The following is a 14,838-nucleotide window of genomic DNA, read 5'->3' as shown; positions in this document are numbered from 1 at the left end:
TCTGGGTGCGAAGCAGGCACGGATTTATTCACCAGAAGCTGCCTGCGAGCGCAGAGCTCCCCTCCCCTGCGCTGTGCGTGGGCTGCACCCAGCGCCCCTGCCTGGGGCATGGTGGGGGGGCCCCCGACTGCCCCCCCCCCCATCCCAGGGTGGCTCCCAGCCCCCAAAGCGGGGCCGTTCCCCGGTGGCTGTCACATCTCGTCCCCGTGTGCCTGTTTTGCTGCCGCCGCTGCGTCCCGCAGCCACGGCTGAGCCCTCGGATCCCCTGGGGGAGCCTGGCCCGAGGAGTTTGTGCCCGGCTCCCTGCCGGGGGGGCCCGTCCTGTCCTCGCGCCCCCCCTTGGCACCGTTCTCCGCTGCAGCCCCCGGCTCTTCCAGCTGCCACCGCGTCGCCTGGGCTTCTCCAGGCGGTGCCGGCGGCTCCGCGCGGGTCAGGATGTGCCTGGAGATCACTGCAGGGACGGGGAGCACCGGGCAGGGCTGGGGGCAGCTGCTGCCTGCCCCCCCCCCGGGGGATCCCGCAGCCCCCCCAGCTCCCCATTACCTCCCGTGGGCTGGTGGGGGTCCCGGCGGCCCCCCCGGCCCCAGTAGAAGGGGCTGTAGCTGGGGAAGAGGATGAGCACCAGGGAGAGGAGCAGGATCTGGGGGGGGGGACACACAAGTGGGGTTACAGCACCGGGGGGTGGGTGGGGGGCACCCACCCGTGGGTGTGCTGCCCGCGGGGGGGGGGCGCTGAGCCCTTTGTGGGGGGGGGAAATATTCATGTGGGTACCAGGACGCAGGTGCTGGTCTGGGCGGCTTTGTTGGACGTCTGCTTGATGAGAGCCTGGAGCGCCTGCAGCTGGCTCAGCAGGGACCTGGGGGGGACAAGGGGGGGGGGACAAGGCGGGGGGGGTAAGGGGGGGGTCCAGGCATTGCCGTGCACCCCACCCGGGGCGCCCCCGTCGCGCCGCACTCACCCGTTGCGCTGCTCCAGCTCCCGAACCTTCCTGTGCAGCTCCTGGTTCTGCGCCGAGCACGAGGCCACCCTGCCGGGGCAAGGCGGGGGTGCTGAAGGCCCCCCCCAAGATGAAGGGGGGGGGGGCGGGGGGGTCCCCACCAGCACCCACCTGCTCTCCAGCCCATCCAGGTATTCCTTCTTCCTCCGGCGGCTGTCCTGTGCCGACCGCTTGTTCCGGATCTTCCTCCGCACCTTCTTCAGGACGCGCTCCTCAGCCTGCTGTGGCCAGGGGGGGTGAGCCTGGCCCCGCACCTTGCCCCCCCCCCGGGATGCCCCCCCCCCAAGCCCACCTTGGTGAGGGGCAGGGAGCCGGGCAGCGTCACCCCCTCCTGCGCCAGCAGCCGCTTCTCCTCCTCCGACAGCAGCAGGACTGGGAGCTGCGGGGTAAAAAGGGGGGGTGAGGGGGGGGGATCGGGGTGCACAGTGCCGGGGGGGGGCAGCAGAGCCGGACTCACCGTGGGGGCGGGCAGGGGCAGGGCGGGCAGCGTGGCGATGACGCAGGACTCGGGGGGCAGCAGCGTGGGGGGCAGCCAGTCTGGGGGGGGGGAGGGTGATGCCCTGCCCTGCAGGATGCGGCCCCCCCCCCAGGGCTGAGCCCCCCCCAGCCCCACTGACCCAGCTGGATGGTGACCCCGCCGTGCGCGGGGGTCCCGGCGCTGCAGACCACCTCGTAGACGGCGGCGGTGGTGGCGGGGGGGGGCTCCTCCGGCTGCTCCCCGTCCCCCGGGGGGGGGTCCTGGGGGCTGCGGGGGGCGGGCCGGGGGGGGCCGCACACCTCGTCCGGGGCCACGGCCGGGCCCAGCGGCTCCTCGGGCCGGGTCCCGTCCTGCGGCCGGAGGGGACGCGCGATGGGACCCCGAGGGTGGCACCTCCCGGGGTGCCCCCCCCCCGTTTGCCCCCCCCCACCAGCCCCACTCACGCCGTCCGGGGGGGGCCCCCAGCCCCCGAAGGGGGGCAGGAAGGGGTCGGCCCCCAGGCACAGCTCGTCCGGCTCCATGGCGGGGAGGGGGCGGCGGGGGGGGCCCGGCTGGGTCCGTCCCGGTCCGTCCCGGTCCGCCCCCACCAGGATCTCGGCATCCTGGCCGAGCCCAGCCAAGTCCCTCCCCCAACCGGCGGCGGGGCCGCGCTCCCCGCCCGCCACCGGGGGGGCTCGGGGCTGGCTGCGGGGGGGCGGCCGCCGCCGGGGTCCGCACCGGGACCCCCGGGACTCCCCCCCCCGCCACCCCCCCGGGACCCCCCCGGGCCCGTCCCGGATCCCCCGCGGACCGGGCAGAACCGAGCCCCGCTTACCGGACCGGTGCGCTCCGTCCTGCCCGGTCCCGGTAGGGAGGTCCCGGTCCCGGTCCCGGTCCCGGTCGGGCTGTCCCGCCGCCCGGTCCCGGTCGCGGTCCCTTCCCCTTCCCCTTCCCAGCCCCGTCCCCGTCCCGCCCCTCCCGCTCCCTTCCCGTTTCCCTTCCCGTTCCCGTCCCGGCCCCGTTCCCCCGCCGGCCGCCCCCAGCCCCTCTCGAGCCGCCCCCCCCCCGCGCAGCCCCGTTCCCCCCTCCCCCCCCCCCCCCTCCCTCCGGGGCCATCCCCGCGTGTCCGGGGCGGGCCCCAGCCCCGTGCCCCCCCCCCCCCCCGCTCCGCCCCGGGACGCGCAGCGCGGCCGCCCGGAGCCTGCCCGGTGCCGGTGGCGGCGGGGGCCGGCGGGATGGCGGCGGGAGGCGGCCCCGGGGCCGCGGAGCTGGCCTGGAGCCCCGGGGCCGCGCCGCGGGTCCCCCCCCCCGGGCTGGGGCTGAAGCTGGGGGCGCTGGCGGCGCTGCTGCTCCTGCCCCTGGGCTGCGGGCTGGGGCCGCTCTGCTGCCTGCGGCACCCCGCGGGCACCGCCGGTACCGGGGGGACGGGGGGAGGAACGGGGGTGGGGGGGGGCAGGGGGGAAGGCCCGGGAGGGGTGGCCCCAGGGGTGATGGGGGGCAAACCCGGGGGGTGCTGGGGGGGGGGACCCAGGGGCCGGGGGGGTGCCCGGGGGGGTGCCCGGGGGGGGTGCCCGGGGGGGTGGGGGGTACCGGGGTCAACCCGCGGGGGTGGCTGGGGGGGGTTCTGGTGGTCCGGGGGGGCTCTGGAAGGGGTTACCCCTGGGGTTATGGGGGTCCGGGGGGGCGTTGGGGGAGAAACCTGGGGTCAGGGGGGCCTGGGGGGCCGAAGGGGCTGCCCCAGGGGTGGGGGGTACCAGGGCCAAGCTGGGGGGGTTCTGGTGGTCCGGGGGGGCTCCAGAAGGGGTTGTCCCGAGGGTTGCGGGGTCTGGGGGGGCGTTGGGGGAGCAAGCTGGGGGGGCTGCCCCAGGGGTTGGGGGAGGCCTGAGGGGATCTAGAGGGGGGGTCGGGGGGTCAGCTTGGGGGATCTGGGGGGGGGGTCTCATCCCCCCCTTGCCCCCCCCCCTCCCAGACTCGCACAGCCCGGGGCTGAGCCTGCTGAGCTGCTTTGCGGGCGGCGTGCTGGTGGGCACCTGCCTGCTCGACCTCCTGCCCGCGTACCTGGCCGGCATCGCCGCCGCGCTGGAGGAGCTGCGCGTCCCGGTGAGCACGGGGGGGGGCAATGGCGACGGGGGGGGCAAAGGGGACGGGATGGGAGGGGACGGGACGGCGGGCATGGGACGGGGACAAAGGGGATGGGGTGGTGGGGACGGGACCGTGGGGAGGGGGTGGGGGGGGTGGAAAAGTGGGGAGGGGGACAGTGGGGTGGGAAGGTGGGGACGGGATGGTGGGGGGGGGTTGGGGGGGCAGGGTCATGGGAATGGGACAGGAGTGACCGGGTGGCTGGGAAGGGAACGACGGATGGGGAAGGAATGGTGGGGACGGGACGGGGGGAGTGGGACGGTGGGGATGGGACTGGGGGGTGGCAGGGACTGGGAGGGGGCGGTGGGGAGGGGGCAGTGGGGAAAGGGATGGAGGGGAAGGGGACGGAGGGGAAGGGGACGGAGGGGACGGGACGGCGGGTTGGGGGCTGTCGGAGAGGCCGCGCTGTCCCGCTGTGACTCATGGAAAGATCGTCCCTGGCACGGCTTCCCGGCAGCCTCCGCCTCCGTCCTCCTCCCCCCGTGGAGGGTCGGGGAAGGAGGGGGGGGGGCACCGCCAGCAGCCCCCGCACTGAGCCCCCCCCTCCCCACAGCTGCAGTTCCCCCTGCCCGAGTTCATCCTGGCCATGGGCTTCTTCCTGGTGCTGGTGCTGGAGCAGGCGGCGCTGGCGCAGCAGGACCGCGCGAGCCCCCCCGGGGGCGAGGAAGAGGACGAGGAAGAGGCGACGGCGGCACGAGCCCTGCTGGCGGCCGGCACCCCCCGCGCCCCCCCGAGCCCCCCGAGCCCCCCGAGCCCGCTGCGCGCGGGGCTGCTGGTGCTGGCGCTGGCGCTGCACGCGGCGCTGGAGGGGCTGGCGCTGGGGCTGCAGGAGGCCGGGGGGGCCGCGCTGCGCCTCTGCCTGGCGCTGCTGCTGCACAAGGGGCTGGTGGCCTTCAGCCTCGCGCTGCAGCTGCTGCGGGGCCGCCTGCGGCGCGCCGCCGTGGCCGCCTGCCTGCTGCTCTTCGCCCTCATGGCCCCGCTGGGCGTCGCGGTGGGGCTGGCGGTGACGGTGAGCGGGGGGGGCCCGCGGCAGCGGCTGTGCCGCAGCGTGCTGGAGGGGCTGGCGGCCGGCACCTTCCTCTACGTGGCCTTCCTCGAGGTGCTGCCCCGCGAGCTGGGGGGGCCCCGGCTGCGCGTCCCCAAGGTGCTGGCGCTGCTGGCCGGCTTCGGCCTCGTCACCGCCGTGCTCTTCATCAGGATCTGACCCCGATCCGGGGAGGGGGGGGCACCCCCGGATCCACCCCTCCAGGGGGTTAAAGGCCCCAAAACGCCCCGTGAAGTGCCAAAGGGTGCAGGTGGGGGGGTTCAGCCCCCCCCCCCAGCAGCCCCGTGCCTCAGTTTCCCCTCCTGCACCAGCAGCGCCACTCCCTGCCGCGGTTTCCCCGGTGGCGCCCCCCCCCCCCGGACACCCCCCTCATTCAGGGACATGCAGGGGCGTGATTAGCACCCCCCCACCCCCCCCAGAAAAAAAAAGTGCCTTGACAGCACCGTGCCCCCCCAGGGGGGTGTGGACGAAGCAATAAAGGACTGGGTGAGGAGATGGCGCCCGGTGTCCTGTGCCTGGGGGGGGGCTTTGGGGAGGGGGCTCGGCCGTGGGCCCCCCCTCGTGGGGGGGAGGTCCTGAGTGGGGCCTTGGGGGGGGGATTTTGGGGGTGCTTGGCTGTGAGACCCCCTTGTGGGCTCCTTGGGGGGGTCCTGAGTGGGGCTGTGATGGGAGGGGGGGATTTGGGGAGGGGGCTCCGCCGTGGGACCCCCCTGCTGTGGGGGGTGGTCGCGAGTGGGGCCGGGGGGGGGGTGGGGGGGCTCGGTCGTGGGACCCCCTCGTGGGGAGGGTCCTGGCTAGGGCCGTGATGGGGGGGCACTGCTGGGGGGGGCACTGCAGCGATGGGGCTGGGGGGGCTCCGACCCCAATTTTTGGGGGGTACGGCGGGAGGGGCGCTCTGTTCCGGGCTGGGAGGGGTGACCCAGCTCCCCCCGCCCCTCCCCATCCCGCTGGGCGCGCGGGGCACGCCGGGACTTGTAGTCGGCGCCGCCCTCCCCGCCCCGCGCACTTGCGGGGGCGTTCCCCGGGGCGGGGACTCCATTTCCCTTCACCCCTCGCGGCCGCGCCGCGGGGGCCGCTGGGAGTCGTAGTCCCCCCGCCCACCCCTCCCCGCGGCGGCGCACGGCCCGCGGACTCCCCGCCCCAGCATGCCCCGCGCGGCGGCGGCGGCGGCGGCGGCCGGAGCGGCCCGAGCAGGGAAGATGGCGGCGGCGGGCGCGGGGGCCGGGCCCGGGCCCGGTGCGGGTTCCTCGGCCGGCGCCGGGGCCTCGAACCCGCGGAAGTTCAGCGAGAAAATCGCGCTGCAGAAGCAGCGGCAGGCGGAGGAGACGGCGGCCTTCGAGGAGGTGATGATGGAGATCTGCTCCACACGGGTGAGCGCGGCCCGCCGCCGCCGCCGGATGCGCGCCGGGACGGGGCGGGGGGGGCGGGGGGCGAGAGGGGGGGGGACCGGGGGGGAGGAGGGGGCTGGGGAGGGGGGACCGGGGTGGGGACCGGGGGGGGCAATGGGGATGGGGGGGGGAGTGGGGGGAACGGGGGTTTAACGGGGGTAACGGGGGGGAATGGGGGGGGTAACGGGGGGGTAACGGGGGCTTGAGCGCCCGGAGCGGGGGGGAGCGGGGGCGCCGCCTGCGGGGGCCCGGGGGGGGCCTGGAGGGGGCCGTGCTGGAAGGCAGCTCCCCGCCGGCCCCGCTTCCCCTTCCCCTCCGTTCTATTTTTTTTTTAAATTATTTAATTTTTACAATTTTTTTACCTCCTGGCCGTGGGTTCCCCACGCGGGTCCGCACGTGGCCGCCGCCGCCACGCGTGGGGGCCGTGGGCACCCCCCTGAACCGGGGCAGGACCGAGCCCCCGGGGGGGGGGTGTCCCGGGAGGGGGGGCTGCGGCTTCCAAGGCACCGGCAGCAGCTGCTCGCGGCCCCCCCGGGCTCCGTCGGCTCCCCCGGGGAGCGGCGGATGCTTCGGCCCCGGAGATGCTTAAATTCAGCTCGGCCGGGGGCTGAGGGAACGGAGCAGGGCCGGTGCCACGCGCCCGCGCCCCCCCCGCTGCCCCGTGCCCCGGGGGTCCCCGCTCGCAGCCCCCCCCCCCGGGGGGACCGAAACCCCGTTTTTTTGGGGCTGAAGGAGCCGGGTCCCCCGCCCGGGGAGGCGGCGCCGGGCTCTGCTCCGTGCCTCGCTCAGCGCCGGCCCCGCCGAGCCGCTGGGGATTGCGCCAGCCTTGCCGGGAGGAGGCTCTGGCCGCGGCTCAGCTGCCGGCGGCGCTGCTCGTGCCCGGCCCGTGGGGCGGGGGGGGGCTGCGTGGCCCCGTCCCCACGGCAGGGCAGCGCCGCGGGGCGGGGACCCCCCCCGGGGGAGCGGGGGCAGAGGGCAGCCCGGGGCCACGGGGAGGCTCCCCAGGGTGACACGGCTCCGGTGTCACCCCCAGCTCGGGGAGAACGGGGCAAAACCCCCCCGGGGTTTTATCAAATTTGGGCCGGAGACCCCCGGGGCAGGCGAGGTGGCGGCCCCCGGTGACCCGAAGCCCACGGAGCCGAGGCTGCCGCGCGGGGCCGGCGGCCAGGAGCCGCCCCCGTTCCCCCGGCGGGTCCCGTCCCGCTGCGCCCGGCGCCCGGCGGGCATCGCTGCTGAGTTTGGGAGGGGGCTGGAGCCTCGCGGGCGGTGTTTGCACAGCAAACAGCTGGTTAATGTGCAGCAGGGCCGTGCGAGGGAGGCGCCGCGCTGTCCTCGTCGCTCCCTCCACAACCCGCTCACGGCACCGGGCAGCCCCGGCTGCTGTCCCCACACCGGGGCCGGCCCACGGCCCCTCCGTGTCCCCCCGCTCCATGTCCCCTGGGAGCCGCCGCCGCCTCCTCCTGGGCTGCCCCAGCCCCTGTCCCTGCGGCTCCGGGGTCCGCGGCGGCCCCTCCGGTGTTTCCTGGCGCTCCCCCGGCCGCCCGCGGGCTCCTGCCCGGGTCCGGCCCCATTTGGCCCCGCAGGGACCCTGCTGGAGGAGGGAGCAGGATCCCAGGACCTTAAGCCCCCGCGCACTCCTCGCGCTAATCCCGTGGTGCCAGCGCAGCCAGCTGTTGACTAAATCTCCCTTTTTTTTTTTTGCTGTTGTTGTTTTTATTTATTTATTTTTTGTTTTGTTTTGTTTTTTTTCACTGGATCTGGATTTCGCTGGTCGTGAGCTCGGGGATTTGCTGCTGCAGGTTTCCTGCCCGCAGCCTCCTCCGGGCTGCTCCCCGCGCTCCCGGGGTCCCGCTGGGCACGCTGTGTGCGCCGGGGCGGCTCTGGGCCCCAGCGGGGCGGCGGATTTGTGCCGGGAGCAGGGAGCCCGTCCTTCCCGGCGGGGCCCAGCCCCTTCCCAGCACCCAGGGAGGAGAGAAACGGCACCAGGCTGAGCCTCGGGCATGCAGCCCCGGGGTCGGGGTCGGCGCTGGGGGTGCTCGTGGCTGCCCCGTGCCGCGGGGACCCCTCCGGGAGCGCGGCCGAGCCGTTCCCGGTTATCTCCCCGCTGTGGTTTTCACGGCTCCGTCCCTCGGCCTCCCCTGGCCTTGAGCGGGGCCGGCGGCGGGCGCGGGGCCGCCCTGACCCCGCTGCGGGTCTGCGGCGCTGGCGGAAAGCCCGGCGGCGGGGGGCTGGCGTCCCTGCCCCTGCTGCGGGCCCTAATCCCGCCGGATGGCGCGGGGCTGGGAGCGCTCGGCCCCCCCCCCCGACTCTCCTCTCTCCTCCCTCTCCTCCCCTCGCGGCCCAGCTGCAGGCGCAGAAGCTGAGGCTGGCGCACAGCCGGGGCCCCTACTACAGCGGCTCGCTGCCCAACGTCAACCAGATCGGCAGCGGCGTCTCTGACTTCCAGGTGAGCGCCGGCGGCCACGCGGCGAGAGGGCGGGCGCCGCGGGGCCCGGGGGACGAGGGGGCGGTTCCTCGTAACCCCCTCGTCCGCCCCGGGGCCCGTTTGGGACCCTCCGTTGCGCCCGGGGTCTGATCCCGCCGCCTCTCCTCCCCGCAGGGCCCCTTGCACTCGCCGCTGGACTCGACGCGCAGCACGCGGCACCACGGCCTGGTGGAGCGGGTGCAGCGGGACCCGCGCCGGATGATGTCCCCGCTGCGCCGATACGTGCGCCAGATATCCTTTCGCGGGCGTCCATCCCTTTTCCCCCGGGCTCCTGCCCCGCTCCCCGTGCCCCCGGGGCTGCTCCCCGCGGGGCCGGGCGGCGTTGGCTGCGCCCGCTCGGCCGCCCCCCGTTCGCTCCTTAACGCGCCCCCCACATCGACAGCTCGCCCTACGGCCCCACCTACCTGTCGCCCCCGCCGGAGCCCAGCTGGAGGAGGTAAGACCCCGGGTCGCTGCTCTCGGCGCTTTTTTCCCTGCCCTCCAGCCCCCCCCGGGTGCCGTGCCCGGGGCCAGCCGTGTGCTGGGGCCGGGGCCGGGAGGATTTAACGCGGCTTCCCCTGCGAGGGGAGGCTGGGAAACGCTGCGGGAGCGGGAGCAGCTCTGCCCTGCCCGATCCCTTCCCGGCGCCGTCCCACATGCAGGTGTTTTTAAGGAGAAACGCTGGGGCTTTTGGCAGCGAGCAGGCCCCGGCTCTGCTCTGTCCCTCCTGGATCCCTTTGGAGCCGGTTGGGCTCGGCTCATCCTTTCAGAGCTCGCTCGGGGCTTCGTTTTCCAGCCTGCCCTTCCTCCTGGTGCGCGGCACAGCTCCTGCCTCCTTCCTCCTCCTCCTCCTCCTCCCCGGCACGGTGCTGAGCTCCGGAGCCACTCCGTGCCGGGCGCTTTGGTCCCCACCGCGGCCTTCGGCTCGGGTCCGCGGCCCCGGCCCCATCCCGTGCCCCCGCTGCCCTCTGCGCCTCCTGGGACAGAGCCCCTGCTCCGTGCCCAGCGGGGAGGTCGGGGGGCTCCTCTCCTTCCCCCACACGGGCACTTCGGGTTCCTCTTGCTCCTCGCTCCTTCCCCAGGGCCAAGAAGGGGGGAGGCTGCCCGGGGACCCCCCGGCGCTGCCCCGTTGGAGCGTCGCGGCGCCGGCCCTTGTGGTGCCGCCGGGATTTCTCCCGCCGCGGGGCCTCGCTGCCCTCGTGGGAGCCGCGGGGTGTAGATGAGCGGCCGTGCTCTGCACGGGGCGGCCGCTGGATGAGTCTGGGGGCCCCGTGGGGCGGCGCCCCCCAGGTAACCCCGCTGTTTTTCCCTGGAAGGACCATGCCCTGGGGGAACTTCCCCATGGAGAAGGGACATCTGTTCAGGCTGCCGTCCGCTCTCAACAGGTGAATGAGTTTTGGTACCGTTCTCTTCCCCGTCTTTGCCCTGAGCTCTGACCCGTCCCCAGGACCCCCAGGGCGGGCACAGCCCCCCAGGGAAGGGTTGGGGTCCCCAGGCTGCCCCAACGGGGTGGCCCCGGTGCCTCTGTAGGCGCCGCGGCCGCAGGCTGGTCCCTGGGGCCGGCCACGCGCCAGCCCTTGGTGCCTGTTGGGGTGGGGGCTCGCTGCAGCCCCCTCCCCAGGTCCCAGGAGCTCCTCGCCCCCCAGCTGGGCCCCGCAGGGGTGGGGGCTGTGTCCCATGGGCGCCCGGGGGGGGGGGGGGCTTCCTGCCTCCCAGCTGCGCCGCCGCCGAACAATGTCCCCGTTGTGCGGTCCCAGGACGCACCGGCAGCCCGGGCAGCCTTCTCCCAGCCCCTCCCCGCGCTCGTCCGCTTCGGGCCGACTAATTGGGAGCACAATGGGTGGCGGATCCCTCCGGGACCCCTGGGGGGGGTGGCGGGGGGGGTGCCCGTCCTCCTTGCTGGCCCCATGCTGAGGGGTGCGAGGGCTGTGGAGCCCTTGCTGCGGTGCCGGAGCTGCCCCAGGAGCGGGCAGCGGCTCCCCCTGGGAGGAGATGGGGCTGGGAAGAAGCCGCTGAGGCGGAGGGTGAGGGGCCGGGGTGCTGACACACAGCCGGGGCATCGCGTGGGGAGGGGGCATCCCCGCTTAGGGGCTCGGTGTCCCCGCTGCTGGCGGTCGCAGGGGGCTGCGAGGGCGGCGCTCGTTCCTCCCGCGCACGCTCCCCGTCCCTCCGTCCCCTCGGGGGGCACCGGCTGCAGCCCTCCCGTGTCGCCGTGCCCGTCCCGTGCCCACGGTGGCTTCCCCGGGCCGCGACGGGGGCCAGGCCCCGGGGTGCCCCCGCTCGCGGCCGGCTGACGGGCGCCCCTTCTTCCTGGCAGAACAAATTCCGACTCGGCGCTGCACACGAGCGTGATGAACCCGGCCCCGCAGGACGCCTACCTGGGCCCCTCGCAGGGCGCCCCGCCGCCCGGCCGCCGCGGCGGTGAGTCCCTGCCCTGCGGGGGGGGGGCCCCGAGCACCCCGAGTTACCCCGGAGGGGGTCACTGCGCCCGCCCCCCTCCGTCCCCGCCTGCTGAAGGTCTCTCGTTTGGTTTTTTGTTTTCAGGTTTTCTGGACGGGGACGCGGACAGTAAAGGTAAGCGCCCGCCCTGGCGGCGCTCAGCGCGGCGCGGGGCAGGATGGGGCAGCGGGTCGCTCCCCGCACTGCCCTCACCCTCTGCTCCCCCTCGCCAGTGTTTCTTTTCCAAGTGCCTCCCATCGAAGAGAGTTTCGACGACAACAAGCACTCGCTGAAGCCCTGGGACACCAAGAAGGTGGGTGCTGGGCGCCTTCCCCCCCCGGGGGGGCTGCGCGCTGCTGCCGGGGGGGGGGCTGTGGGGAAGCCGCCGCCGCGTCCCCTGCCCGGCCGCCTGCTTCCTGCCGGGGAGCGTTGCGACACTGGGGCCCGCGGTCTGCTTCCTGCCCCCAAACCGCGGCCGGCCCGGCCTGGGGGAGCGGGGCATAAACATCCTGGCCGCGCTTCACTCCTCCGCTCCCATTTCGCAGCTCTCCTCGTCCTCGGCCCGGCCGCGCTCCTGCGAAGTCCCTGGGATCCAGTAAGTGCGGGGCTGGGCGGCCCCGGCCCGGGGGGGCTGCGGCCGGGGGGCTGGGGGATGTCGGAGGCGGCAGCGGCGCTCCCGCGCTGAGCTCGTCTCTCTTTCCCCCCCCTGCCCCAGCATCTTCCCATCCCCGGACCAGCCTGCCAACGTCCCCCTCATCCCCTCGGCCCTCAACACGGGGGGCTCGCTCCCCGACCTCACCAACCTGCACTTCCCCTCGCCGCTGCCCACCCCGCTCGACCCGGACGAGAGCGCCTACCCCAGCCTGAGCGGGGGCAGCAGCACCAGCAACCTGGCCAACACCATGACGCACCTGGGCATCAGCGGCGGCATGGGGCTGGGCACCGGCTACGACTCGCCAGGTGAGCGCCGGCCCCGGCCCGCGGCTCGGGGACGCCGCAGCCGGGACCCGGGGCCCAACGCTGCTGAGCCCGCCTGGCTCCGGGTCCTGCTGCCGGGGCTGGCACGGGGACGGCGGCGGTGCCACGCCTGGAGCCGGCCGTTTGGGCCCAGGGGAACCGGCATCCCCGGCTCGTGCCGGGGCGGTCGTGGCAGAGATTGGCAGCGCCAGGTGGTCCCCGGTGGGAGCCCGCCGTCCCCGTCCCCGGGCCGTGTGTGTTTGTGTCGCTGTCTCCATCGTTTTGGTCTCCTCCGTCACCTTCCATCCCATCCGGGGCAGACGGGGAGCCCCAGCCTGGCCCAGCCCGGGGAGGGGAGCCGGGGGCGGCGGCCTTTCCGTGGGTAACGGCGCTGTCTCTTCTTTTTTGTCCCCACAGGACTTACCTCACCTATGCAGAGCTCCCTGAGTAACCCGTCCCTGCAGTCCTCGCTTAGCAATCCCAACCTCCAGGCCTCCCTGCGCAGCCCCTCGCTCCAGTCCTCCCTCAGCAACCCCTCGCTGCAGTCCTCCCAGAGCAGCTCCTCCATCCCCTCCTCGCTCTCCAACCAGTCCCTGCCCTCCTCGCTCTCCTCCTCGCTCAGCAACCCCTCGCTGCCCACGTCCCCCCGCAGCCAGCCCATGCAGTCCTCCCCCAGCAACCCCAGCCTGCCCTCCGGCTTGAGCGCCTCCTCCTACCCCATGGTGCAGGCGTCCATAAGCACCTCGCCCCGCCGACGGGTCCCGCTCAGCCCCCTCACCCTCCCAATGGGTGGCGACTCCAGGAGGCAGCACCCCAAACAGTTCTCACCAACAATGTCACCCACATTGTCCTCCATCACCCAGGTATGCATGGTCCATCGCCCGCGCCGGCCCCCGCGCCGCGCGCCCGCCTCCGCCTCCTCCTTTCTGTCGTCTCCTTTCCATCCTCATCTCGGCCACCGACCCACGGGGGCCGCGAGCGTTCCCCCGTCCCGGCCGGTGCTGGGCGCCCCGAAACTTCAAAAGGGGGGGGGGTGGGCACGGGGGGGGAGCGCCCGCTGACCCCCGGCTCCACTCTGCTCGCAGGGGGTGCCCCTGGACACCAGCAAGCTGCCGGCCGACCAGCGCCTCCCGCCGTACTCCTACAGCCAGCCCGGCCTCATCCTGCCGTCCCAGCCGCAGCCCGGGCAGAAAACCCTGCACCAGCCCCCCCAGCAGCCGGCTCTGCCCCCAGCCCCGCCGGCGCGGCCCCCCGGCCCCCCCGGCGCGGCCGCCCAGCGCCCCTACGCCCCCCAGTACCAGCCTGACGCCTCCCTGCAGCACCCGCCGCTGGGGCAGCCGCTGGGCGACTTCGGCATCGGCAGCGTGAGTGCCTGGGGGGGGGACGGGGCAGGGGGGGGGTTATGGGGTCGCGCAGCCCCACAGCGGCCTCTCCCCGCAGTTCGAGCAGTTCGGCATGGGGGAGAGCCCCACGGGCAACAGCGGCGCCTTCCCCGAGGAGCTGGGGTCGCTGTACCCCCCCGGCGAGAGCTACGACCCCCACGTCCTCAACCGGCAGAACCTGAGCAACTGCGGCCGCCACGGCCCCGTCCCCAACATCATCCTCACCGGTGGGTGCGGGCGGAGGTGGGCGCAGGGCTGGGGGGGGGGGGGACGAGCCGCTAGGGGCGGGTGGGGGGGTCCTTGCCCGCTTGGCACCGACGGCGCCGCTGCCCGCAGGGGACTCGCCGCCCGGCATCTCCAAAGAGATCGCGACGGCGCTGGCCGGCGTGCCGGGCTTCGAGGTGGAGGCGGCGGCGCTGGGGCTGGAGGAGGACCTGAAGATCGAGCCGCTCAGCCTGGACGGACTGAACATGCTGAGCGACCCCTACGCGCTGCTCACCGACCCCGCCGTCGAGGACTCCTTCCGCACCGACCGCCTGCAGTGACCCCCCCCCGGGCTGCCCCCCACCCCCCCGCACACACACACGACGCCCCCTCTTTTTTTTTTTCTCCTCCTCCTCTCCATAACGGGGAGGGGGGGTTGGCCGGGGGGGCCCCAGCCCTACAGCGGGCGCTGTGGGGCCAGCCCCATAACCCGGTGGGGATAGGGGGTTCAGCGCCCCCCCCCCCGGCACTGGCGTGGCCGAGGGCGGCTGTACATAAACCCCATAGGTAGAGCCTTGGGGGGGGGGGGGGGGGGGGCGCTCCGTTTTGGTGTTGTTTTCCGGCTAATCATCATGTTTAACGAGAAATTCCGCTCCCCGTCCCCCGCTAAGCCGCGTATGCACCCCCCAGCCCCCCCCCCCCAGCCCCACGGGACCCCCGGGGCGCGGGCACAGCACTTCCACTCGGGGCCCCTCGGCGGGGTGCGCGGGGGGGCCCCGGCCACGGCGGCAGGGTGATGGGGGGGGGGGGAGGCACCGGGGGCCCCAGGACCGCGCTCCCCCCGCCGAGGAGGAAGCCAGAGTGATTTATTATTATTATTATTTTTTAAAATATATTATATGTTAATTAAAAGCTCCGCGTGATGCTGATTTTGGGGGGGCGTACAGTGAGGATGTGGGGGGAGCCTGTACTTGGGGGGGGGGTGTCCCTGTGGATAATGGGGTGCTGGGGTGGGAACAGGGTTGGTGGGGGGAGTCCTGGCAATTTTGGGGGTGTCTGGGGGGGGATCTTGGCAGTTTTGGGGTGCTGGGGGGGGCAGGGTTGTTGGTGGGGGCGATCCTGGCAATTTGGGGGTGTTGATCTTGGCAACTTTGTGGGTATCTGGAAGGGGAGGGGGAATCCTGGCAGTTTTGGGGTGCTGGGGGGGGACCTGGGAGGGTCCTGCCAGTTTGGGGGTTCCTGGGTGCTTTGGGTTTTGGGGGGGGTGGGTTTGGGGGTTCCAGGGAGTTTTTTGGGGGTGCTGGGGTTGTCCTATGAGTTTGGGGGGTCTGGGGGGGGTCTGGGGGTGTCCCATGAGGTTTTGGGA

At 74.3% G+C, this 14,838-nt stretch overlaps 3 protein-coding genes across 7 annotated transcripts; 2 read left to right on the top strand and 1 right to left on the bottom strand.

Moving 5' to 3' along the window:
* Nucleotides 1–6: 6 nt before the first annotated feature.
* Nucleotides 7–2,709, bottom strand: CREB3L4 (cAMP responsive element binding protein 3 like 4). Of its 4 annotated transcripts, none has more exons than XM_080570263.1 (8): nt 2,290–2,709; nt 1,615–1,825; nt 1,290–1,376; nt 1,109–1,218; nt 959–1,027; nt 772–856; nt 544–640; nt 7–479 (listed from the first exon to the last, which is right to left on the bottom strand). In XM_080570263.1, the coding sequence occupies exons 1-8, from the start codon at nt 2,568–2,570 to the stop codon at nt 25–27; spliced, it is 1,395 nt and encodes a 464-aa protein (XP_080426389.1). In that variant the 5' UTR covers nt 2,571–2,709; the 3' UTR covers nt 7–24. The 4 variants fall into 4 exon arrangements, with proteins under 4 accessions (XP_080426389.1, XP_080426387.1, XP_080426390.1 ...); XM_080570261.1 differs by having other exon boundaries at nt 1,919–2,690; XM_080570264.1 differs by having other exon boundaries at nt 7–451; nt 1,919–2,690.
* On the top strand, nt 2,690–5,137 carry SLC39A1 (solute carrier family 39 member 1; the record flags this gene model as incomplete). The annotated part of the gene is made up of 3 exons (XM_080570266.1): nt 2,690–2,867; nt 3,424–3,554; nt 4,147–5,137. The coding sequence occupies 3 exons, from the start codon at nt 2,690–2,692 to the stop codon at nt 4,795–4,797; spliced, it is 960 nt and encodes a 319-aa protein (XP_080426392.1). The 3' UTR covers nt 4,798–5,137.
* A 631-nt stretch (nt 5,138–5,768) lies between these two features.
* CRTC2 (CREB regulated transcription coactivator 2) lies at nt 5,769–14,384 on the top strand. Of its 2 annotated transcripts, none has more exons than XM_080570250.1 (14): nt 5,769–6,008; nt 8,371–8,472; nt 8,626–8,744; nt 8,888–8,947; nt 9,807–9,875; nt 10,808–10,911; nt 11,035–11,064; nt 11,178–11,242; nt 11,475–11,524; nt 11,645–11,889; nt 12,304–12,749; nt 12,972–13,250; nt 13,327–13,495; nt 13,605–14,384. In XM_080570250.1, exons 1-14 carry the CDS (start codon nt 5,784–5,786, stop codon nt 13,811–13,813), a joined length of 2,172 nt encoding a protein of 723 aa, XP_080426376.1. In that variant the 5' UTR covers nt 5,769–5,783; the 3' UTR covers nt 13,814–14,384. The 2 variants fall into 2 exon arrangements, with proteins under 2 accessions (XP_080426376.1, XP_080426375.1); XM_080570249.1 differs by having other exon boundaries at nt 11,163–11,242.
* Nucleotides 14,385–14,838: the final 454 nt, after the last annotated feature.

This window comes from Anser brachyrhynchus (genome assembly GCF_964034855.1).
Source record: "Anser brachyrhynchus genome assembly, chromosome: 28".
Taxonomy (NCBI): domain Eukaryota; kingdom Metazoa; phylum Chordata; class Aves; order Anseriformes; family Anatidae; genus Anser; species Anser brachyrhynchus.
This window is presented reverse-complemented; position numbering and strand designations above follow the sequence as displayed.

Bases quoted from the DNA above. Each gene is read 5' to 3' on its own strand.
- CREB3L4 (XM_080570263.1), bottom strand. From the start codon at position 2,570: ATGGCCCCGGAGGGAGGGGGGGGGGGGGGAGGGGGGAACGGGGCTGCG. The intron at 1,377-1,614 runs GTCAGTGGGGCT...TTTACCCCGCAG, and splicing joins CGGGGTCACCATCCAGCTGG to CTCCCAGTCCTGCTGCTGTC. The intron at 641-771 runs GTACCCACATGA...CCCCCCCCCCAG, and splicing joins AGACCAGCACCTGCGTCCTG to ATCCTGCTCCTCTCCCTGGT.
- CRTC2 (XM_080570249.1), top strand. From the start codon at position 5,784: ATGCCCCGCGCGGCGGCGGCGGCGGCGGCGGCCGGAGCGGCCCGAGCA. The intron at 11,243-11,474 runs GTGGGTGCTGGG...CCCATTTCGCAG, and splicing joins AGCCCTGGGACACCAAGAAG to CTCTCCTCGTCCTCGGCCCG. The intron at 11,525-11,644 runs GTAAGTGCGGGG...CCCCTGCCCCAG, and splicing joins TGCGAAGTCCCTGGGATCCA to CATCTTCCCATCCCCGGACC.